General features: G+C 39.5%; 1 protein-coding gene across 2 annotated transcripts in view; it reads right to left on the reverse strand.

Annotated features, from left to right (window-relative positions):
* Positions 1–20,701, reverse strand: part of SIR (sulfite reductase) — a 94,757-nt gene extending 74,056 nt beyond the window's left edge. The window contains exon 1 of one of the 2 annotated variants that reach the window (XM_089445759.1): positions 20,092–20,701. In XM_089445759.1, the coding sequence (XP_089301885.1) occupies positions 20,092–20,274 (183 nt within the window). In that variant the 5' untranslated portion in view covers positions 20,275–20,701. The remainder of the gene's footprint in view (positions 1–20,091) is intronic. The other variant, XM_089445758.1, reaches the window with a different exon arrangement.
* Positions 20,702–26,123: the final 5,422 nt, after the last annotated feature.

Raw genomic sequence — 26,123 nt, forward strand, 5'->3', positions numbered from 1 at the left:
GACAATGAAGAATATGTCCATCCTTCAAAATACCAAAAAGAAGCCCCAAGAGAGATGGTAAAATATCCAAACATCAAAATTCATTCATAGAACTCCAAAACATTCCACAAATTGCAGTTATTAATTGTCTTCTTAGGTCGAAAATCCTAGTGTGTGATAATTCAAATGAGAGGGAGCCTTTAAACATCATAAATGACATACAAGATACTTGGCTACAAGCCAACCAAGATAGCTTAAACATCAATTATTATTTAATTTCTCCTTTAGCCCACATCATCCATGCAAAGTGCTCTCCAAAGCTAGCGTTGAGGCCTCATGTGGTCAAACTGTGGGAGAAGGCCTCAAGAATGATGATAAAGAGGGTCATGCCCTCTACATGTTGCAAAACATCTCCAAACCACAATTTGGGCTCTATGGGCTCCAAATGGGTCTCATGGCTCTCCAGATGGCTCAATATCAAGTCAATGCTCCATTAATGAGGGCTAGAAGATGACACATGCCCTCCCATGTCTCCCCAAGAAAGACAAAACCTCCTTTGGGCCCTGGATGACCTCCCAAGTGTCGAGTGCAATGTGTAGCCTACTAGGAAACGTAGTCCAAGTGCATCATCATCACTGATTAACTGGGGCACGAACAAGCAATCAGTGGTGTTGAGGAAGCCCATGGTGTGTCAATCAATGTTTTGCATAGTTAAAGGCCCATGGCTCTCAACGCTGACCCTACAAATGCCATTGTGATCCTCTAGAGGGCTTGGATCCTGTATTGGGAAGCCAAGTCCAAGATGAAAAACTCACCTACAATCTTGTATAAGATCCAATGCGTCTCCTCACCCTCCAATACAATAATTCATTAGTGCAATTGGGTAAATTAGCTTGCTAAAGGGCAGAAATGAACGCTTCATAGTGACATGCCCTTCCAAATGGGGCTTTAGACATGTACTGTTATTACCTCACTCAACAAGAGAGGTTAATGGAGGACCCTACTAGGTGAGTTCAACATCTAAGGGAGTGACAGGTCCATGGTACACCCATCAAGTGGCAGGTGTCATGTGAAATAGTGATGGAACGGAGTGGGGGCAACAAGGGAGGCTCCAAGTCACATGCAATGGTACAAGGGTAGCTATGATAAGAGAAGCCCATACCTTGGGTGTATGAATGTAGGAGTTAGCAATCATGGTACATGAGTTACCCCGACCTTTGTTTTTCCACCCTTCTTCACATGCCTTTTGCCTTTTTATTGATTTTCTTCATTTTACTGCTCGGGGCTTCAGGGGATGAGAGCATGATGTGTAAGATGTAATAGTGATTACCCCCTTAAGGTGGAGCAGTTCATTGCCCACCAAGGGTTGCGACAATCATGGGTTCCTTAATGATGAGAGGAAGATGAAAGGGGCACTCATAGGGGCCCTAGGAGTCAAGGTGATGGCCATAATGATAAGGGGTGGAGCTCATGTTTGGTTTTTTCCCACATGCTAAATTTTATTGTCCTGACCATCTTTTGCATTTTGTGGTACATTTCCTGTTGTATGTGGCCATATTATGCTTCTATCTTTCTTTTTAGCTGCATCAACCTCTAAGGCATCGTTCCAGGCCCGACCCAAGGTGTGGACAAGGGGAAGGGAAGGCTAACGCCTTGTGGACCCAATGGACAAATGTGGACCCAAATAGAGAAAATATGAAAAGGGCTTGTAATGAGCAGAGGGGAATGAAATATATGGTATTGGGAAGAAGGACCACGCAACCCACGGGACTAGGATTCAGGATTAGCCCTCCAATTGAGGTAAGGGAACAAGTGTACAGTTAAAGCCCTTTCTTTCCACAGAATCCCCCCACTAATCCATGCCCAAATGTGACCAAGAAAAGCAAGCATAAACATCCAATTACATAATGAAAAATCATACCTTCGAGGTTGGAAATCCCACCTTCAAACATACAATCATTGCAGATGAGCGAGGGCACACAACGGTTGCCTCAGGTGGCAGAGAAGAGTAGCACATAAAGCTATCAGGTGGGGCTGCAAGGGGTCATTGGCTGCCAACTAATGACAAATCTAGGAGAAAATTTCTCCTATAGGGGTCACCCACTGGTGGTGGGTAACAAGTCCCAAATCCTAAACCCTAATCAGGAGTTGGGGAACCTTAACCCTAACCCTGAGAGTTACCAAAAGGTGTTAAAATCTTCTCCCACCACCAGGAGAGAAAGGGGTTCTATTTCTATTGTAATAATTTTATGTTCAATAGTTGAACAGTGCAAAGGGGTAAGATATCAAAGTAGAGCACAGGAAGAAGGCACCTTTGTAGCGACCTATAATATGCCACAGTGTCTAGCTACTCTACAGAGAGTCAATCTTTGTGTGCACTTTGCATTGTAAATCTGAAAAATAAAAAGAGCAACCCACAACCTCATTTCTAGTTGGAGTTTCTACCTCACAACTTTCTCTAAGGTAAATCTTGGTGTTAATGGTGTGTTCTTTCCATCACTGCAATCTGTTATTATTTTCTCAGTAGTCACTACACAGTAGAATATAATCTCCCTGTATTTGCAGTAGCATTTAAAGATCTGTTGTAAAAAGCTGTCAATTGGAATATCCAAGGCAATCTACAGATCAGTAATCACAGCAGGCAACAGGATGGTTTGACTAAACATTCTCAAAAGAACTCAACAAAGAAAATCCAAAACCTGAAAAATTAATTCAAGAAAAGAAGAGGGAACTGATTAAATGGTTGATGGGCACAATAAATTCTAAATGAAGCTGCAATGTGAAAATACTTGTTGGGAATAAAATGGTGACTAGAGGTTTGACCAATCACTAAGCGGGCTAGTTAGGGCTTGAGAATAACTTGTGAATATGCCTCTTTGGCCTCATTGGATTTGCACTTAGCAATTAGAATACAACCCATTAGGGTTGCATCGTCCTTTATTCTGTTATAAGCTTGTTCCTCCTCATCTATTCTTGTGGTTAATGGTCTGCAGCCTGCATGCTATATTTAAATTCCTGATCATTCACGTCATTGCCTAGTCTACTGTTTAGATCTCTTTAACCTACATTGGTTTGATATTTGACCAACCGTTGGAGGTCATTCAGTGACTGGAACTCACCTTGTCAATGTTGTTAAGGTCTAGCATTTGACATTTCTTTGCAGAAATGGCAATACAACCCCAGAACCAGTTTGTGCTGGAGAAAGCAAGCTGTAAGAGATAGCTGACCAAATTTTGTGAAGAAAAGCAAGCTAACTAAACTTGCTATATGCTACAGCAACATGTGAAGATTGAGAATGAACAATAACGGCTTGTTATGTAGACATAGCAGGACATGGGAGAAACATTATAGAAGCTTCTGGCATCAGATTGTGAGCATACAAAGCACAACCTAGCGTATCTTCAACAGTGTACGAGAATTCCAGCAGCACAAAGTTTGCTATAACAAATTATAGACTCCATTGAGAAGTACGTATCAGCTGAAGGAGAAAATTCACTGCAAAATGCACTTAACAGCACTAAGAAGAAAACCTCTGATGTGGGCCAAGCCACGTGCAAAAATTGGCATGGCAGATGGACTCGGTTGAAAAGTGCATACCAACTCAAGAAGAGAGAACTCACTGCAAAAAGAACTCAGCTGCACTGAGAGGAAAACCACTGGAGTGAGCCAAGCAATGTGCAAACATCAGCATAGCAGATGGACATGAGCCACTGTCAAAGGCTTATGAGACACAATGTTGTGAATCTTTCTCGCCAGCATTAAGATAAGATAGGATAAGATAATTATATTAAAGTCCAACAAATGACCACAAAAGTAGGTCAATGTGACTGCTGAATACAATGATGTTGATACAAGCAAGAGTACCAAAAGGTCTCCTATATAAAGAACAAGAAATAAAGTAGAAACATAACGCCTATATCAATTTTGCTATAATCGCAATCTGGATTGAATCAGTGAGGGTCCGGGAAAAAAGAAAAAACCATAAAAATAGGATAAAATCAATAAAAAATAGGCAAAAAAAATTAGAAAAATTACTATGCTAAAACATAGAAAACCCTTGGTGAAAGTAGGTCAATGTGACTGTTGAGTAGAATGATGATGATACAAGCAAGAGTATCAAAAGGTGTCCTATATAAAGAACAAGAAATAAAGTAGAAACATAATGTCTATACGCTAAAAAATAGAAAACCCTTGACTCCAAGTGTGGGCTGCTGCAGAAAGAAGCCAGGGACTAGGTCATGATCCACTAGATCTGCATCTATCTTTCGTAACACTCGAGACCAAATGAAGAAAACTCAAAATAAAATGGTGCCAGGAAGTAGTAACCCACCGCTGGTGTCTAGCTGACCTCAGCTGCCTGCTAGTAAGAGCTCTGGTTTGGCGATGTCTCTGAGGTCTCTGGAGAAGGGGAATGGTTCAAACCAATCTGGAGTCCAAGGCAGTCTGTTTCTTGGTGCCCCTAGCTGATGGGAGCACCCGAAAGGATGACGTAATCCGCTGAACAGAATCTGGTCGAGGAGAATGTGGGTACGAAGTTGGAGGGACTCCTGAAGTGTGCACAAAGGTAAGAGAAATAAATGGTAATAGCAGACAAATGACTGAAGCGTGTCAGAGCAACAGCACAAGGCTCCACCGTGAGATAATAAATCAGGCAACCTATGCAAGGCACTGCCACATTTCAAGGAAGAGACATCCTTTGAACTTAACCTCTCTGGAGTCCAAAGGCTGCTAGCAGGAAACCCACTGACATACAAGAGTTGTTCAAATCCCCGAATACAAGAGCAGTCACATCTCACAAATGATGAAATCTACGGGTGTAACATAATCCATTGCATCAATGGAGGCTCCACATAGCTGGGAGAGTGCGACAGTATTGCCATTGTCCATGCTGTTGCAATGTTGCATCAGTGATAGTGTTCCACCCATGACCTCATTCTCTCTCAATGGGTGACCACAACCTCCCCGACATTGCAGAAGTGTGCAGAAAGGTAAAACAACCTGTGCAGATAATCTTTAGCTAGGGAAGCCAACCTGCAGACCACTCGTGCAGCATTCAGTTTCACTCCAAGTAGAAAAACGAGTGTCTCACAGGACTCTTAATACTATCTCCTAAACAATGATTCCAAGTCTGACTATCACTAGAAATCACTTTGGCTGTTGCATTAAGTGCATTCAAAGTTCAAATCATCCTTCACAGATCCAACATGCAAAATCAGGTGCATCGTCTAAGTGATGCCAGATTCCTTTGGTTCATTGCCTTGGCAGGTAGCTGCCTGTGCACACTTTTAATCTTTCAGTTGAGAGCTATCCTTCTTGCTAATAGTAAGTCGGTACCAAAGCATAAGTGGAACCATATAACAGATGAGAACTACACTTATCTGAAAGATTGAGGAAGAAAACTGCTTTCAGATATTTATGCACCTTGAGAATTGGAGACAGATCCTGTGACCTAATGTTTGTCAGGGCAAAAGCATTTGGATCCATTGGCCTGGTAATGTAAAGCATTTCCATGAGAGGGAAAAACAGGGTCCCACAGGCAGGTATCCCCCATGCTCTCAAGCATGGGACTGTCATCAAGTATATCCCCTGCTGAATCTAGGCACACCCAATACCTGGAAGTAACAACCCCGAGTATGGGAATGTCCAATATTACCACGATACCATGGGGTACTCATGGACACCTCCTACTAGGGCATCCCTCTGAAAATAACTGGCAGCAAAAAGTCAAAATATATAAGCAATAAAATCCTTGAATTTTATTTTTTTCTCATAAAGCTAAAAAAGGCGCTAGGTCCTTCAAAATCCTATTTCTTCAATATTTAAGCTGCCCAAACCCTGGCTTCAATTTTCAGATACAACCCACCAGTGTCAACACCCCAAGGAAATTGAAGACTGATTTCTGTGGACAGCAAGCTCTAAAAGGAAGAAAAGTGTGGATAATAATTTTATACCATATTCCAGGTGCATTTGCAATATAACATGCATCCTTTTGGAGTATCGTAGGGCACTCCTACAGCCTTGTAGCACTGATCATTTGTAGGATATAAAAAATTATCTTAACTTAGATTTGGCAGGAAAAATTTATACAAGAGTACATTTGAGCTCAGGACAAGCTCTCCTCACATTCCAGCTAGAAATTGCCATTAGACAGTGAGAATTTCATAAGATACGTCTGCTTTCTTTGAGGTATCATAACAAAATTCTCCTTTGCATCTACAGTTTAAATAATTAAAACAAGAAGAAGAAAAAAAGAGAACACAACGATACAGACCCTTGCAGACTTGCACCAAAATTACATGAACCCTTGAACCAAACACCAAAAAAATAGTAATTCAAACAAAAGCAACAATGATAGTGACTTCGTAATGGAAAGCCATGTGAAAGAAGTAAAGAATGGGTCTATACCAACAGGGGGGAGTAGGCCTGCCAATGAATGTGGAAGTGGAACCAATTTGTGTCCATCTCAATGCTGTTGACTGAATATTCAAAATCTGGAATTGGAGCCAATTTATAACCATCAATGACATTGGGTGACTATGCAAAGGAAACCCTTTTGCTAGCTGGATTCTGAAACCTTATGATATCTGCAACAAACTCCCTTGAAACAAACCCAAGAGAATTGGTGGATCACCTAGTTGGGAGTGCAATATTTGCAGTCATCCTTGGGTCAGAAATGGGGAGTTATAACCAAGAAAAGCAACATCTTTTGAAAATTCCTGACAATGAAGCTAATATAAGTGAAAAGCTGACTATGTTTCAGAATTATGAACCCTTGAGATTGCACATGGAAGCGGAAGCAAAGAGAATGTTTTCAAGTAGAAATGTCACTTCCTAAACTCAAGCCAATGTGAAAACAAGTGCCCAAATGCCAGAGGAACCCCCCTTTGTTAATGACTCCACTGGCACCAGTGGATGTGGGAATTCTAATTCATAAAGAAGGCTCCTACAATAGCAGCCACATTCACAGAGACATATGATCCATGAAACATTACCATTGTTGTGGCAGTTCAACTGAACGGAATTACTTCTGATCATTGGTTCAGCCCTTGAGGGTCATCTGGCAACTTGCCTACACGAGGAGGTCGCATGTGGTGTCCAAGTTGTAATGCCTTTGGGCTTGTTGTAATTCTTTTCAGTTTTAAAGGTGGCACTTTCAGAAAAATATGAAGGTTATTTTTTTCCTACAAAGTGCAGGGTTTGGTTTAATTGCCACCTTCTTTTATTTGGTCAAGCACTAAGACTTTTGCTATAGCTCAAGAAGAGGGCAGAGGATTGGTAACCATCCTTCTCTACACAAGATTTCCCCTTCAGTTACTTAGCAAGCAGGGTGGCCATGCACATAAAGAACCTATTATTTATTCATTACTCTCAATTGCATTAACCCGTGCTACATCAGCAATATTAAAATGGTGTCAAATTTAATTCACAATTCCGTGCTGCTGTTGGGAATTATCCACACAAATTAATGTGTGGAGGATAAGTCATAAAAGTAATTAGGGTGTCATAGGGCAGGACGTTATTATTTGTGTGGATGATAAATATTTAATTAATTAGGGTGTGGATGTGGTGAGATGTATGAGTGTTACGTGCAGGACAAATGTCAAATTAACAAGGACATGTATCATATGAAAGGTGAAGAGTTGTGGGATATGAAATGTCATGGGTTAAGGTAAAGAGACAATAAATAGAGTGTATGATTTGTTGAGATGATAGAGAAAGAAAGAAGAAATAAATTCAAATAGCATTGACTAATGGCCAAAGAAAGATCAATGGGACTCGATATTATGGTTGGTATAAAAAGTAAAATGAGTGTTTATCACATCTCGTAAGAGAAAGGAATCCGCTTGTACAATGTATCTGTTAGCTTTTGGTAGCATTGAAAGTGCTCTAGCCTTGAAAATTGGTGGAGAGGCTAAAGCACATGAGTTCTAAAGAACCCAGAAACCGTTTGGTGAAATTCCACCCGGATTGTATTTTATTAAAATAATTAATATTTTTAATGGAGTTCCTAAGTCTAAACTTAGGGAAATTAAAATATTAATGGGTATTAATCAAAATATGGGTGAGAATGATCTAGAAGGCGGATCAAGTCAAGTTTTAATCTTAGCCGTTGATTAGACTTAATCTCGGTCGTTGAAGACTCACGGGAAAAGTATAAAATGGAGGCTTGGGGTATATTTGGAAACACACAGAGAGATTGAGGAAATCGATTTTCTGAGGTGAAGTTCTCGGGAGGAAAATCGATTGGGGAGATCTTGCAGCTGAAGGGCTGAGAGAATCCGGGAGAAGGACTTTCCGAAGAATACAGAACAGAGAGGCGGAGAGAGCTTGCAGTGGCAGCGCAGTAGCTGGGAAAGCTAATGCTGGGCCAGTCTGGGCCCAAGCAGCATTGACGCAAAGCCAGAAAGGCCAGTGCAGAGGAGAAAGTTGCATGTCACACAAAAGTCGGAACTGTCGGAACAACAGAGATAGATGACACATAGGGCAGAAGAGGTGACGCAAAGCCTGAAAGGCTGACGCAGGGCCATCGCAGAAGTAGCCAGGGTTAGCCAGTCTTGCACCGAATCAGTTGGAAATCTGCCGGGTTAAGTGAGGTAAAACTCACTCGGATTTTCCTCCAAAATTTTCTTTGTAAAGGATTGCTAGATGAGCATCCTAGATTTGTATTTAGATATTTCTCTTGCATAATAATAAACCCTCAGAACTGCTGCACCAGTTTTCCCACATTGGGTTTTTCCAGGGACTATTGTGTCCTATGTATCTTGTTCTTTGCTCAGTTTTCTGTTTCATGAGATCAAATATTTAATTAGTGTAGGTTGCAGAAGTAATTTGCTTCAGTATTCAAAAGAATAACTTGATAATGTATGTTAAAAATCAAGTAGGTGAAGCAGATTCAGATCTGTTACAGTAGGGGTTCCTTCAGTGTAGGAATTTTCACAGTATCAACAAGGATTTTAGAATCTATTACTTTTCTCACCATATTTTTGTTCTTGATATTTTTTGTGTATGTATAGTTTCATGACTTGCATCCAGTTTCAAAACACTAATTTAGCATGTTATCAAAGCTTAGGGTCTTGTGCCAAGAGATCTATGCCCTTGAAACCAAGAGTCATGATGGAAGCCCAATAAAGATTTTTGAGTTTATTGTGTGGTTCAATGAATATATTATATATGCAAAACTATTAATGGCTTTTAATGAGTTTGCTTCTGTTGGAAACATAGTCTTTTTGGGTTATGTAAACTTGGCTTTTCACTTGAGAGGAAGATGAAAAGCCTCAAGTGAAGGCCAACAATCATGAGAAGTCCAAGAGACCTCTTGGAAGATGAAAACCAAGGGTCAGTGAAATTGTATTAATATGTATCATATGAATGAGAAAGGCATCTCATGTTCATCTAATTTCTGTATATTTTCTTGAGTGTTTCCTAACAGTGGTATTAGAGCAGCCCTGAGGGTTAGCTCAATTGGTTGAGTCCCCGTCATTAAAGCACCTTTGCTATTGAGAGGTTGTGTATCATATAAATGAGAAAGGCATCTCACGTTCATCTAATTTCTGTATATTTTCTTGAGTGTTTCCTAACAGTGGTATTAGAGCAGCCCCGAGGGTTAGCTCAATTGGTTGAGTCCCCGTCATTAAAGCACCTTTGCTATTGAGAGGTTACAGGTTCAATTTTCTCGACACCCTCGGGGTCAAGCTCCATGGTCGAGACAGCAGGGAGTGATCCCTTTGGGTGGATCTACCTAGTACAAATATTACATGGATGTAGCAGTCACCGATCTCCAGGGATCGTGAACCACATATAAGAAAACAGTAGTAACAGAGTATGCATATACCTGCCCTACTGAATAGCTTGAGCCACTAGTTTTGTGGCATGTACTTGGGTGCCCTCTCAACAGAATCATGCCCTTTCTCTGCATGCATGTTTTGCATGTTAGATCCACCAATTCTCTACTCTACCATTTCTCTACCTATCTTTGCTAGTACCTACCCATATGACCTCCTTTCAGCAAAATTTGTGTTGGTTTCTTGTCTTGCACCTATTGTTTGTTACCAGTCTTCTCGTGCCCGAGACGTGTCTAGCATTCTCCTATATCTTAGTCATAACTCCTCACTATTCACTCTCAGGTCATCAGAACCTCATTTGTGTGGTTCTTTCCTCGTTGTGTAAGACCCATTTCTCAAAAATCATGTGGTTTCTCAAAACAACGTGAACCTCCTCCAAAGAAATTACCTCATTTCTATCCCAATCAAATACTTCAAAAGTGTCTCTTAGATCCTTCAAGCTGGAAGCGGAATTGATGCCTTGTGTATTCAAATCGATGGACTCTTGCAAATAAATGAAACCATCTCCATTAGCGTCAAATTTTTTGAACACATCTTCTGGACCTTTGACATGTTGAGCGAATGCAAGGCTCGAGTTGATGTGATTCGTTTTATCAATTCTATAGAAAGAATCCCTTGGAGATCTAGGAGTTTCAAGCTTGGAGGAGGAAGGATGCTTTTGTTGTGCGAAGATCTTCTTGCTTAAAGACTTGATTGATGATGATTGCAAACTTGATTGATGCTGAGAACCTAATATGAAATTGTCAACAACTCTAAGAACGACTTGTCCCCTTAATTTTAAATCTGCAAATCAATAAACAACAAAACCGGATTTAAAATTTGAGGTTTTGTGGCTGAACATTTATAACAGTGAATCAAATTGTGGTTTTTTTTATAATTTTTCTATAAATTGAGATATGGATAGTTGTGGGTAAGTCTTGTGTGGTTTTATAGTGAAAATGAGCAGTGACTCAAGCTGTAGAGTTTGAGGTCTTCAAATGCATCCTCCTTTGAGAGTTTACATTCTTCTCCAAAGATATGTGAGTAATCTGCCTTTAGTACCTAAACAGTCAATTCCCTTTAAGTTGTCATATCTGAGACCACGATGAAGAAGATGCAAAGCACGGCTGCAGACTGCAGCCATAAGAGGCGATGCAACGACATGGTGCCCTTTATGAGCAGATTGAAACCCGAGAAGATTGGGAGATTGTATGAGATGGTTGAGGATGCCCACCAATTGGCAGTACTTATAGCATCTGGAGGAGAGGGGGTGCCATAACCTTGTTGTGCATTCTCTCGGGTTTTGAGGTGGACCTTGAAGGAGGAGATGAGGTTCCAAAGCCCCAAAGTGAAGATGAATAGGGAGCTATGTGGATGGCGAGGTTAGCCATTTCCGGTGGTGGAATGGTGGGTTTCAGGCATTGCAGAGAAAAGCTTAATATGGGCTAGAGGTCATCTGACGAGCCAGAGGTGGAGTTGAAGCATTGTTTTTTAAGTTCTCCGCACATATGCAAATAAAAAAACTCTATCGATGCCACTGTCAGGACAAGCTGACCGAATTGAGCTCAGTTGCTCAAGTCAAGCTGACACATTGGAGGGAAGTTTACCTAGCTCACCGAAGCTCCAATTCCAAGCACTACACTGCGATTTTTAGGATCAAAGGGATTCTGCTTGCCAAGGCGAAACTGTATGACACGCCGAACCTTCTGCATCCATATCAGATATCAACACAACTGAATAGACAAGAGCAAAAGATGGTTCAGATTAAGAAGAAGCTTAAACCCAAGAGTTACATCATAGTAGCATTATGGATTGCCAAAGTCTGTAGCTCCAAAACCTACTCCAACAATCATTTGGACAACATCAACAACATTTGGACAGCATCTACTTCATTCGAACAATAGAAGGCTCCAAGCATTTTGATGATACCCTTCATTTGTTGAGTTTGCGCTGTTATGAAAATGGCCAGAATTGATGGATTATTAGAGCTACTAAATACTCTAATACTCTCCACAGTTGACAATACAGTTACAATTGACAAATCCATTCTCACAGATATTCAAACCTGTTTACAAGATGCACACGAGAAGATTGAGTTTCTTTAGCTTGAGTCACAGCTCCAAAAAGATGGAACACAACAAAGGAGTCAGCATTTTGAACTAGTTTTTGTTTAGAACAATTCTCTTTTTGAGTTTGAGAAAGACTCTTATCAACAGTCAACATATGATTAGAATAATGATGTCATTTTAGGAGCATATTTACATGGAAATGCAGAGGTTTTGCTTGCACTTCCCAAGCCCATCATCAGACCTTGGGAAGTAGTCATCAACAATAAGCACAAAACCAGTCTTGGATACAAAAAGATATAAGAAAAGGAAGTGACCTTCGCGTCCGAGACTACTCCAAACCAATCCAATTTCGGAGTGTTGGGTTTCTTAAAGACAATTCATCTTCACCTGCTCCACATCCACTTCAGATTTGCAAATTGTCATTGGATTGGCTGTGTGAAAGATCAATGTTTTGATCATAACTCTTGTGAGCATTGTGAAAAACATACTTATCATTCAAACAGATGTTCCAAACACAAAACCCCTACAAGAGCAAAGGTTCACCTCGGATGTATTGCTTCTTGGCAATGGTCTTCAACAACCATGAAGATATATCAGTCATACATCAGAGTTCATTCTCAATTATTGACATGTCTTGTTGTGGATAGATCTTCATCTTCTCACCTTGTATCTAACATGGAGGGGGGAAATTGATGGTTAGATACTAGTTGCAAAGTTATATCAAGCAAACCTGGGCCATAGCCTAAACCAGAGCCAGAGTCAACCAAAGTCAAAGTTGAAGTCAAAGAGAGACTCATGTTCCATGAGCATGATTTGGTTGGTGGCCTGCCTTAAACCATCATCAGTAGAAGACTTTGGCTTTTGCTACCCATTTAATCAGTTTGTGATCATCTTCAAACCATCATCGGGGAGCACTTCCATTTCGCAGAAGATTTGAACTTCTAGCCAGATTCAAAATTGTTCCAGGAACTGCTTTGAGCCAAGTTCCAAAATTGGTGGTCATGTTGATGTTTTGGGTAGCATCACGAGTATTCTCACATGTGGGACAAGTAAGCTAGGTGATGGGGCTCTACAACCATAAACCCATGGTACTCTGATGACCCATGGCATAGACCCATGGTATTTTGATGACCTGTGGTATTGCACCCTTTGGAAAAGTATAAGTGCAAGGGTGAGTGATTCATTCTTGTGGTTTGCAAGCGAGCTTCTTGTGGAGGAGACGGCTGAATAGGCCTCAGACTTGTGGTTGGGCCGAGAGGGCCAAGAGGGCCTATGGAGGGTCGAGAGGGCCTATTGACAGCAAAGATGGTGAAGAGGGCCTATTGACAGCAAATATGGTGAAGAGGGCCTATTGACAGCAAAGAGGGCCAAGAGGGCATATTAATAGCAAAGGGGTACGAGAACCTGTTGTTGGCAAAGAGGGCCTATCATTGACAAGATAGCATCTTATGGAGGAGAAGGTCGAGTAGGCCTCAAACCCCTTGAGGGTCGAGAGGGCCTGTGGACGTTGGTCAGGAAGAGAGTGTCGTGTGGAGGAGAAGGCTGAGTAGGCCTCAAAAGGCCAAGTAAGCATCAAATCAATGGAGGACCAAGGGGGCCAAGCAGGCCTGACAGAGCCGAGGAGGGCCAAGAGGGCTTGTGGAGGGCTGAGAAGGCCTGCTGACAGTAAATAAGGCTACGAGGGCCCGTTGTCGACAAGAGGGCACAAAGACGTGCAGGGACACGAGACATTGAGAGAGAGATTCTCTCAATAAAGCAAGAAATATACATGAGTATTGCAGGTTTGTTGTGAATGAGGTACTCAATTGTGCCAAGTTCGAGAAAAGAGCACAGAGCAACAAAGGATATCTAGATCAACCAAATCGAGGATGGATATAGGGTTTGATCCGCTGGATCAAATCCAAGGTAATTGTTGTATATGTAATTTGCTCGAGGGACATTATCCCAGTAAAGGAGCCTAAGTAGGTTCTGAGAAGAATTTAATGAACAACTATTGATTGGGCAAAACTTGTATGTAATATGTTACTGTGCAGGATCTAATTGTTTTTATAAATTTTGTTGTACTAAATTTGTTTCTAGTTAGACACATTAGTGTGTTTCAAGTTCATTAGTTGTGTAAAGTTAATAGGAAGTTGTTACCAAATCCGATGTGTGTGCATTGAGTCTAGTGCTCAAAATTTAACATGGTATCGGAGCAAGGTCTCTGAGAAGGGCAATTGGATTTGATATTTGCACAGGTGACAATTCTAAGAGGGAGTTGTAGGAACTGTTGTAGGTAGCAACAATGTTTTGAAGACCCGTGACAAGAGGGTTGGCTAAGTATGGAAAACTACTTGTATGGGCCATGAATGGCAAGATCAGTAGGCCTAATGAGACATGGAGCAAATCGTTCATGCAAGGAGTTGTGGATAGTTGTAGCCTTGGTGCGTAGACAGGGAGAAAAGAATGAGAGATTCATTATGATAAAATTGTAAAGATCTTGTGAAGAGATATGAGCTTGGAGGGGCTGAGTAAGGGCAAGATATGTTCCTGTGAAGAGAGGGGCCGAGAAATTAGGACCAAGATGGTTAGAGGGTTAAGATAGCCATTAGAGATCTACGTGAGAAACTTAAAGTGAAGGTCAAGCAAAAGACCTTGAGTTCCGACAAGGACTGCGATCTAGAGATAGAGGGAATTAGGCATCAGAGGAAGTGAGCATGCTTAGGAGGGAGTCAGTCTTCAAAGGGAATCAACAGCTCAAAGGAAGACAACCTTTAGGTTCAAGAAGTCATGGTATGAGATGGCCATGCAGGATGTCGAGGAGTGGGAGGCTTCTAGGAGCAGGGTGTCTTCAAAGAAGGGTACAACGAGAATTGCTTCTATGTGAAATGAAGCAGCAGTGGTAGCGAATCAACAATGGAAATGTGTTCCAAGTTCGAAGGTAGAGGCAATTCCAGGGGGTATTGTGAGAATAAATCCCTCGCTTAGAGGGAGTGTTGATGTTTGGTGTAACATTGCAAGTATTCTCACATGTGGGGCAAGTGGGCTAAGTGATGGGACTTTGCACCCATAGACCCATGGTATTGCACCCTTTGGAAAAGTATAAGTACAAGGGTGTGTTGAGACATCAGTATGCTCATGTATTAGGGTTAATTTCTTTGTCATGATAATTAATTGTGAATTTGTTGGCTTTATTATTATTATTATTATGTTCTTCTTATTTCATCAAGCAATTACCAAAATATAAATCAAGAAGATCACAAGAAACAAAGAACACAAGATCAAAGTGAAAAATCCAAGACCCAAATCCAACCTCCAAGAAGCCAAGTCAAGCCCTCCAAATTCTGCTTCATCATGATAGAATCCATCAATTTCAGTCATAGAAGAGATCACACCAATATCAGCTGCAAAGACTCACAAAAAACTTGCATATGTTTCAAATCTTCTATAGCCCAAGAAACTCGCACTTGTTTCAGATCTTCTATACCCCAGGAAGCTCACATTTCACTTCAAAACTTCACATATTTTCTACCTTAAAACACATCACAGAAAGCCCAAATTGCTTGCAAAATTGGAGGAGGATATATGCCAATATATAGTTGTTCCAACATGTGAAAAGACACATCTATTGGGTGAGCCGACTTGTCATCTAGGAGGCCCAACTTAGCTTCTTGAGGTGGATTAACCCAAAATACATTTTAAAAATTATTTTTCTCTTTTTCTTTACAAGAAGTCCAAATAGGACTTTGACTTGACAAATCCTAGAAGCATGAAGAACACGCTTAACTAATGAAACAAAAAGTAAAAAAAAAAAAACAGTTTTCCTCTTTTTCCTTTTTTTGCATTTTACATGAAATATATAATGACATAAGCACAATGATAATTATGAAGACCGAACCTAGTTACATTTTCCAACACTCCCTCTTAACTAGGGAGGTATTCATAATTACATAACCAGTACAAGGATACTCTCAAATTGAAATATTCTCATAAAAAGAGTTGGATTGATAAGCCATCTTCAAGCATCAACATCATGACCAGCATTATCGAATTGCAATATAGCAAGACCAGTTCTAAGTCTCCACAAGATTAAAGCACAATGTTGGGAGGCATACATATGGACACCACCACAACCACCTCTCAAGGCACATACTCTATCCAAAAGTTCACCAGGTATGTCCTTCCAAGACTATTCTTATATTGGATTCCCAATCCTCCAAGAATATTGATCCTCTTCAACTACTCTTATCTTGGATACCTTGTCAAATCCTCAAAGAGTATCGATCCACGGGACTACTACCCATCTTGGATTCCAAATCCTCAAGGAGTACCAATCCTAGATGCTTATCCAATCCTCCATTCTCCCTACCAGTGCCTTCACTAGACTTACAGCTAATTAGAGTGATTCCTCTTGAACTCAATAATTGCTTGTGATGTATTTTAACTTTTTCTTGATTATTAGCTTCTTCTTATTATTATTATGTTGTTCTTATCATCAAACAACTACCAAAAAACATGCATATCAATAATACACAAGGACAAGATATAGGTTGCAAGCCAGGGCCAAAACCTCTCCGTTTGAGAGGAAAACCCACAAATCTCTTCTCTTCTTATAGATTCTTCAAATGACGAATTCCAAGACCTCTAGACTAACACCAATACCCTTCCAAGACCAAGCCATAACTTCTTGACGACGTGCTTCTTCTATCCAAGTCAAACCAAGTCAAATCTCTTCCAACTGCACAATTTCGACCCCCCAGCTACAAAATTTCAGCCTCCACTGCAGGTCTGAAATTTTCAGCCCTACAATAGTTGCTTCCACACGTGTGAGAGAAATTAGGGCTTTCAAGGCTTCCTTGCTCCTTCGCTTGGCTTGCTTCCTCTTCTAGGGCTAGTAGGTGACTTAATAGACCTTTCTTCAACCAATTTCAACCTTCTTTCTGCAACTTGAAAACTTCAACCTTGTAGCTGCAAAACCCTAGCCTTACCTTCACACGTGTGAGAGAGATAGAGATAGAAACAACCCAAAAACTTTCGACTTCCTTCTTCTTCCTTCACTAGCCTTCTTCTTTGTCTTCTTCGCTTCGTAGATGAGTGAATGAGTGAGTGAGTCCATAGGAGGTTGAATGCTCTCTTATATATAGCCTTCCAAGAAGGACAACATGCTTTAATGAGCCCAACTTCTTAGCTACCAGGCCGACTTGGTCTTGGAGGGGTATTTTGACACTTTGACTCAAAAAAAATTCTTTTGACATGATACAAAATTCCCAATGGGGGCTTATATACTTGACAATGACTCTTTGACTTCTTGACTCAATAATAAAAACCTAGAAGCAGTCAATGGGTGCTTTGACCTAAAATAAATGACATTGAGCATGAAACCCATGCTACAAAAATATTGATAATAATTTTCCTTTTTCATTTTACAATATACAAGAATCAAGAATACATATGAAGATTGAACCTAGCTACACTTTTCAACACTCCCTCTTAACTAGGGAGGTATTCATAATGGTACATTCACATTCTCATAGTGAAGAGATCTCATACGAGTCGGATTGGTAAGCCATCTCATAACCTATTATTTCATCTTATCTCATTGCATCTCATCAACCAACTTTGTCATATAGCAAATACTTGACTAGCAACTCTATCTTTCCAAATAATAGAGCACAATGTTGGGGAGACAATGACTTATAGACACCATCATCATTGTCTCTCAAGGCACATACCCCATCCGGATGTTCACAAGGTATGTCCTTTTGAGAACATTCTTGTCTTGGATTAACACATCCTTAAAGAATCTCCTCTTCGACTACTCTTACCTATTAGATGCCCTACCTCATCCTCAAAGAGTATCGGAAACTAGATGCTTACCCAATCCTCCATTCTTTCTTCACAAAGTGAAGACAAGAACGATGTGTCTATCTCTCCCTCTCAACTAGGGAGGAGATATCAACCAATCCAAGCTTGTCTCTCAAATACACAAGCTTCTTATTAGGAAGAGATTTTGTCAAAATATCAGCTACTTGCTCATCAGTGGAGATATACTGTAGCTGCAACACCCCATCTTGCACCAGCTTTCATATGTAATGATACTTGTTGTTTATATGCTTCGTCTTTCCATGAAATATAGGGTCTTCAGACAATCTGATGCAACTGGTGTTTTCACAATGTACAACAGTACCATCCATCGGTCCTTCAAACAAGTCGGATAATAGCTTCCTCAACCAGATAGCTTCTTTACTAACTTTACATGCTAAAATGTATTCCGTTTCAGCACTACTCAAATAAATTGATTCTTGTTTTCTACTCATCCATGAGATCATAGAGGATCCCAAGTTAAAAGAGTGTATTACATGTTATACATGGTTTCAAGGATGAAGCTCTTATGGAAAGAGGGTATGTCGTACCTTGAGCAAGACATAAACCATGTATAACATGTAATACACTCTTTTATTAGGTTCTATACATCCTCGAGGGTTAGTTGAGCCATATAAGTCAAAATAAGGGGTTACAAAGATCATTTTTATATGGTCAAGGCATTTTGTTCAATGCCCCACAAGTATATTTATTATTTACGTAGGCACACTCCCCATGTTCTAGAGTAAGGAAGAGGACTAGTCAATTTGTTAAACAGTAAATAGATAACTTTTCTCTCGGCATAAGGCGCTATCAGACAATCATTCAACGAATATATCTCTTAAATTTCTGGGGGTTCAAATGCAAGGTAACTTCAGGACTACATCAAAGGATTGTATGAACTACAAAACTTAGAATCCCATGCCAATTCTGCTAAAAATTTAACCCATAAGGCTAGAAATCTCCTCTTTCCAAACAACTCCAGCCGCACATAATTCAGATCTTTTTATAGGAAATTATAACTGTAGGAAGATAAGGTACTTCTCCGACCATCAGTCCAGGATCAACCCTGCTTCCATTCCCTTGTGGTACTGTAAATTGCCCTTAAAAAAAGGAAAAAAACAGACAAAGAGAGAACACGATCTGCTAAAAAATTAACAAAAGCAGGACATATTCAAAAAAAAACACAATATTTAGAAAATTGCCCAAAATATCATGATTTTTAGCAAATACATAAAAATAAGAGGAAGCGTATCAGTTCCAGCCTCCAGGCGATGGGCTATTGAGTTGCACAAGGTCTGCATGATGTTTGCCCGAAATATATGGACACTCTGCAGCGATAGAGAAGATATAACACTTCAACATGAAAAAGCCGTGCATATAAGAGGTATATTTATTTGGCATTATTTAACTATTAGACTTTTTGGAATTTTTTATGGCAATCTGGCCAAAAAAAATTGTTCAGATCTTCCTAAATTGGTCAAATTTTCAACTTCGCTGTCTACACTGGGTTTTTGACTGTCTATATGAATTTAGCATCCTGAAAAACCTGGTGCACTTGAATTGTGGAGACTTCACAACTCAAACTTTTGATGCCAGCAAATTCCCGCCAGATTCTGAGCCATTTTGATCAGAGAAGGTGTAAAAAAACCCTCCGAAAAGTCTAACAGATAGCCTACGGCTATTTTTCAATTATGGTTCAATGATGTCTTTCTTTGCGAGAAAAGGTTAATAAATTGACCATTCGTCATCCTAACCCTAGATGTGCCTGCACCCATGATAAGTAGACTAGTAGCTAAATGGCCCACCACAAAAAAAATGACAGTTGTGACTGATGATGTTGTAAGTTATATATACTCATAAGTTGCGCCGGACAGTTTCAGCTTTGAGTTTTGCCAGCTGAAAATGAAAACACACTTATGTACCATATTCTTAAATGAATACTTGGCAGTACATGTAGGCATATGTTCTTTACGTTGATTATAGATATTCCCTTATCCGTAAACACTGAAACAAAAAGACTTAAAAACTCATAGCCATCATATACCAGAATATAATCTATCCATACAAACAAAAAATCAGATCGTTCTCGGATCAAATGACAAGGCAATGGAGCAATCGCAATTGTCTGACTACAATTTTGCAACACATTCGTCTCTGCCTAATCTACATATTTAAACCACATTCAGTGCTATTTGGAACTTTATGCAATGTCAAACTGAAATCCGGTAAATAAGCAAATCCTAAAAGCTTTCGATTCCTATTGCTTGGACATTAACAGACAATCAAAGCAAATGGCATTGAACTGCCCGCAAAATTGGGTTTCATTATTTTCATTCATCACAATAAGGGAAAATAAACGGAAGTGCAAGGCAACTCACAGCGGCAACAGCCCTCGTAAGAATGTTGGCAGCAGAAATTGGGTTCGCATGGAAACGTGCGTTAAGAGGAACTGCTACTGTCCCAGTGGGTTTGAGTCCCTGGTAAGTAAGGAAGCGTATCTCAGGACTTCTTGCGCTGTGTGCACCTCTCATTCTCATGGCTGAAGAAGCAGTAACTTCCATTTGGCCGCCTTTTCCTATCAACAGACGCAGAATTTCAGACGGCTTGGTTTGTACAGCCGTTGTTGCCCCGTTTAGTTTTTCAGCGTCTAGGAGCTTTCCAGGAAACCTTCTTATTTTTCTGGTGGCTCGAGCTTCATTCCTTGAATCAATCCCTGGCCTGCTGAATCCAACATTTGGTAATATAGCTATCCCGTTTTATGGTGGGGAGAGAGATATTCATTGGATGTGGCCGTGATATTGACATGAATGACCCTTTCCCATGGTCAAAGATCACTTATTCCCCCTACCCCACACCTGATATTATAAAACTATGATCGAACAGTGCACGGCCAGAGAAATTATATAATTTTCTCCACCCCTACTCTTTGATATTACAAGATTATTCTCCTTCCATGAGTGACATAGGGGACCCGGAATTAATGGTTTAGAGCACAGCCCTCACACAAGATTCAATCCCTGTAAAGGAGCACAAAGCACGGAGAAATTTTATATGCTCAAGTGTCCATTGGATTAAGGTCACGAGGAGTGTGTTTGTTTCGCATTATAACTCTCAGCGCATATTGAAAGGTCATATTCTCAAGTGTCCATTGGATTAAGGTCACGAGGAGTGTGTTTGTTTCGCATTATAACTCTCAGCGCATATTGAAAGGTCACATGTCAAATACGAGTCCAAGAGTTCAAGGAAAAACACGCTTCTTATGGTTGAAATTGAAAAGCAAAGTTTATTTGAACTTTGTTTATCGTTGATAGAGAAATATAAAATTTAATACGACAGATAAATATTTTCAAAATTTTAAAATTCATTGTGTTAATTCTGCTGACATATTTTCAACGAAGGTGGCAAATTCTATTATAATGTAATTGTTAATGGACATTGAAAAAAGTCAATACTAGTTGTTATTCATGAATGTGGTTTGACTTATTATTGTTATTTAATGAAAATCACATGTTTGAAATGACTTATTACAAATTAATAAGGGGATAGATTTTGACCTATGCTTTGTTTGGATCTCGAGTGAGTCATTGACTTGTTATTTCCTTGTGTGAAGAAAATAAGAACACTAGTTGTTATCCATGAATGTGGTTTGACTCATTATTGTTATTTAATGAAAATCACACTCTTTAAAATGACCCATTACAAATTAATAAGGGGATAGATTTTGACTCTTGCCATATGCTTTGTTTCGGTCTCGAGCCATTGACTTGTTGTTTCTTTGTGTGAAGAAAATGAGCCCCTCGCCAATCAAAAGTAGTTTTTAACAAACAAGTGGTTTTAGTGAAAATTTTCAAGCCTAAGTGATGAAATTCCTCATGGTCTCAATTAACAAGTAATTGTTGAATTTAATTAATGCATAAATAAATTTCATAAACAACCTCAAACACACAATAGGTATAAATTAAATAACAAAAGTATAAAATCAATTTTATACCTATAAAAGTAATTACACCTCCAAATCAGCGTTTCATTCCTTCAAAAGACTTACAAGAAAATCTCCACACTTTGTCCACAAAAAATAGCACTGCACAATTATCAAAATCACCCTAACCTAAGCTTGTAAAGCTTGCTAGAAAAAACCAAAAACAACATAAAATTAGTGTATGCCATGTTGAATAGCTTGTATGGTCTCTCAGTGCAACTATATAGACGTTTGTGTGATCATGCAAAATTGTTTCATTCAGCAATATAAAATTGTCTAACGCTTATATGGATTATTGCCTATTGTCCATATTCACCTCTCTCTCTCTCTCAACTGCTCAAGTGTGTGTGAAAACCCCTACCTTGACGTGTCTTTATAGTTTTAGCTTAGACCAAAATCCTAATCTATTTTTGACTCCACTCCGAGCCTAAGTCATTCACACATGAGATGCATCTTTTTAGAATTAATAGTCACACATGAGATGCATCTTTTTAGAATTAATAGTCACACATGAGATGCATCTTTTTAGAATTAATAGTGGAATATAAGACTTTCACTTTTTAACTAAAGTGAATTACAAAATATAATTACTTTTTTTAAATTATCTTGAACTACTTCTTGCAAGTTCACACTGAACCTGTGTAGAAGTTCCTATCTAAGCTATAATTCTAGGAAGGAATTCTACACCAACCTAAGTCTCTCTATGAATGCCTTAGACTTCCCTTTTGCTAGGGGCTAGAGCTTCATTGATCTAATCTGTATCTGATCTCGTATGAAGTGCTCTCTACTCTTTGTTGAACTAAGTACCACAAAATTTACTTCCTACTGAACTAGGATGCCATCATTGATCCCAAGCTAAAGTAACTCCCTAAGGTGTTTTTCTTGTATATTGCATTGCTTATCCAATATGAGTTATAATGGCCCTACATCTTCAGTTCACCATCTCCAAGATATCTTAGACCATATTCCCTTGTGCCCCTTAAATACCTTAGCACGTGTTTTGTTGCTACCCGATGTTCATGCCTTAACTCTACCATGAACTAATTCAAAACATTCATTACAAAACAAGCATGGGGCTCCTTCCCACTTACTTCAAATCCCTAGGGCTATTATATCTACATTTTTCCTCAAAGATCCTATTAAGGAAAACTATATTCACATCCATTTTATGTGTCTTCCATCCCATTAAAAAAACTAAGAATATAACTACTCTAATGGAACATAACTTCTCAGTGTTGTCATCTACTACATGCTTCATCTTGTGTAACCAACTTGAACTTAAAACGGGTTTCCCCTCTAGTCTTTTCGTTATGTCCCAAACACCATTCTTCGGGATGAGGTGTAATCCTCCATGATAACATATTGCCATGGATGTCGATCTATAGCTTTTTGAACACTAGAAGGCTCAAATCCAAAGTGTTTCTCATCAGTGTCATATCGTTTAGACACATATTCATAGGTATACCCTCTCTAAATGTGCTCCTAAGAGTCTCAACATACTCGTGAGCATCCCTTTATGTCTGAGTGAACCATCAAAGTCTCCTAACAAAAGTGGAAGGAGTTCAAGTCTCCCTCTCTACACTTGAAGGTTAATACCTTGGAAATCACCAATGACCTCGACTCAACCTTCGAAGATTCTTATTCCTCATTCTTTGTTGCTAGGTTTAGGATCTCCTTAGATGTATTCTCATTGCTTGGGAAAATAGTCTTGGCATGCTTACCAAGCATGCACCCTTTGCATACACCATGTTGCTCAATAATTGACTATGGAAGACCTATGAATATCTCTTTCATAATAGGCAACACCCTTTAATGTTGGTGCCCCGCCACAAGTTGAACAAGTCATCCTTATTGTGCACCAAGACTCAAATTAGTTCATTCTACAACTTGTATAATTACCTTCTCTAACCCCCATTATCGAAATTGTATTTGGGCTACATTCCTCCAGTATAACAAGGATGGATTAGTTCTTAAACTCCACTACGAAGTCCTTATCTTCCATAACTGTAATTAAAAGCAAATTCCTCCCAAGACTTAGAACAAACAATATGTAATATCCCTTTTCTAATCCCAAATTTTTTAAATGTAATTAAAGGATGATAATGCTAGAGGACCAAAATGGATGCCATTCCAAGAATATTTGATGTAATATACTATTTAATTAATTTATAAATTGCTAAAGCTAAAGAAGAAGGACCAATATCCCAATGTTTGAAAGGAAGTTGCTTGAGGAAGTCACTGAGGGAGATTGGAGAGTTTCCTATCTTCCGTAAATTTAATGTTTTTGACCCTTGATGATCTAGTTAAACCAGCAAACTGCCAATAAGTTATGAGGGAGATGGGGGAGGGGATACCAAACTACCAAAGCATGGGCTATGTACTATGTGACAACCTTGGTAGACTTTGTGGCCCAAGGAGGGACCTGAAACCTCTCATACATGAGGCAACACTCGAGGATGGAGGTTGTTGTTGTCACGTGGATGTGAATGGTAGCCATTGGAGACAAAGATACATTGTGTGGGGAAAGAACCTAGAACCATCGGTAAACGAATGACCCATAAACCTATGTGTGTATTAGGGACTGTAGAGGTTGTGAGAGAGTGATTATGGAAGGGGAGATGAAACTATCCTTAGAGTTGTGGAAAACCTGTGAAGTAGTCCTTATTTGAATCATGATTGAAGCCCTCACACTAAGTTGGGAAAATCTAAATAATATGGTTGTATGGTTGTATCATGCACGAGAAGCACTAAAAAAAGGGAGGATTGTCTAAGGCACCATAGGAAGTGACGAAGAGTTCTCCCTTTGTGCTATGTAGGCCCTAGTGGACATACTTTGTTATATGAATGACCTAGAACCAATGCTTGAGAGACAACACTCCTGATTCTTATTTTCTATAAGTGAATGAGAATGGATTTCAACTCTATACCATGAATTGAATCTTGGCTAAAATTCCACAAGTAAAGCATACTTTGAGCATTGGATCTAGTTTGGGGGTGGCCAACTACAAGAAAATTGCAATGTAGTTATGCCTACAATTGAGTGGAGAGTGTTTGTCCCTTCTTTAGTTTCCAACAAGTTAAGTAGAACATATAAGTATGTTTTATTCTTTGTAAATGAGATGTGGATGTTATTTAATGCTTCGTGTTGGAATGTTATACTAGTACATTATGTAGATATGATATGGAAAATTTGAGTTGTTGTGATGTTGAATGAGCCTAAATAGTGAGTTGAGAACTAACATAGTTGCTTGAATGTTGTTTTACATTCCTTTAATGAATATGGATGTTGTATGCAAAAGAAGCCTATATATGTTACTTGTGATCATTATATGTTGTATGTTCATAAAATGAGAATTTAGCCTTGGGCTATAATGGTTACACAATGTAATGTTTCATGAATGTTGGCATGATAATTTGTTGTACATTTGTAATGGTATAGTAAATATATGTGTTGGAAGGAGATTAAGGCTCTATGTGTCCCTAGAGAGAAGCCAACTTGTGAGCTTCTTTGATTTGAAAATGCCAAAAGAGAGAACTTTGATGTTACCTGGTTAAAGGGAGTTCTTTGTTCCATTTGAGAGTTATTGAGGAGTTTGGGCTATCATAAGGATATTGGGAAAATTCTCAAATTTCTTTAGAAATTTGGAGTTTCTTGGCCCTATCCCCTTATTGCATAAGCAAACAAGAGCCTTGATTATGAGCCAACAAACAAGGGGGCTTACCAAAATACGAGACGTAAAAGAATAGGATAAATGCCCTTTGGGGGATTCCTTGACATGGCATGGCTCCAATCAATGAACCGTCTCCTAACAGTTGAATCCTTGTTAAATAGGCATGTCAGTAGACAACACCAAAGTATTAGAACCTGGGACTTCTTAAGAGTGATGCAAGAAAATGAGCACGGTGATGCCACATGTACGACACATGCAACTAGATTTAGTGTGGTTGGCATGCCAACTAGTAGAAGTGAGTGACATGTGGCATGTGTCGGCAATGCCATATGGCATGGAACACATCAATAGTTGCCACTTATCAGGTGGTGATTGGATGTTGTGGAGTGACATGGCAGGCTAACTTGTCATATTAGCATATCGAGATTTTGTGAGGAACTATTCCTTGGAAAAGTTCGATATCTTGATATTGACGTCAATAGTGCCACATGGTAGTGGACGTCTCAACACCCTATATGTGTCAAATTGCAATTGGACGTTAGAGGTATGAGGTGCTATGTTGAGTTGGCCTTTGACCTCTTGACATTGTGGGAGTTGTAAGAGTTTGTAGTTATAGAAGATTTTCCAAGGTCGCATTACCCTAGTTATATCGGTGTATCAGAAGATATCCTCGTATTGCCATATCAGCAATATTCGACACATCGATACATTCGATATCCATTTTTCCATTGTGGGTATATCAATTATTGAAATATATAGG

Source organism: Pinus tabuliformis, chromosome 9 (genome assembly GCF_031772625.1).
Source record: "Pinus tabuliformis cultivar Carrire ecotype Pingquan chromosome 9, CPIR1, whole genome shotgun sequence".
Classification (NCBI taxonomy): domain Eukaryota; kingdom Viridiplantae; phylum Streptophyta; class Pinopsida; order Pinales; family Pinaceae; genus Pinus; species Pinus tabuliformis.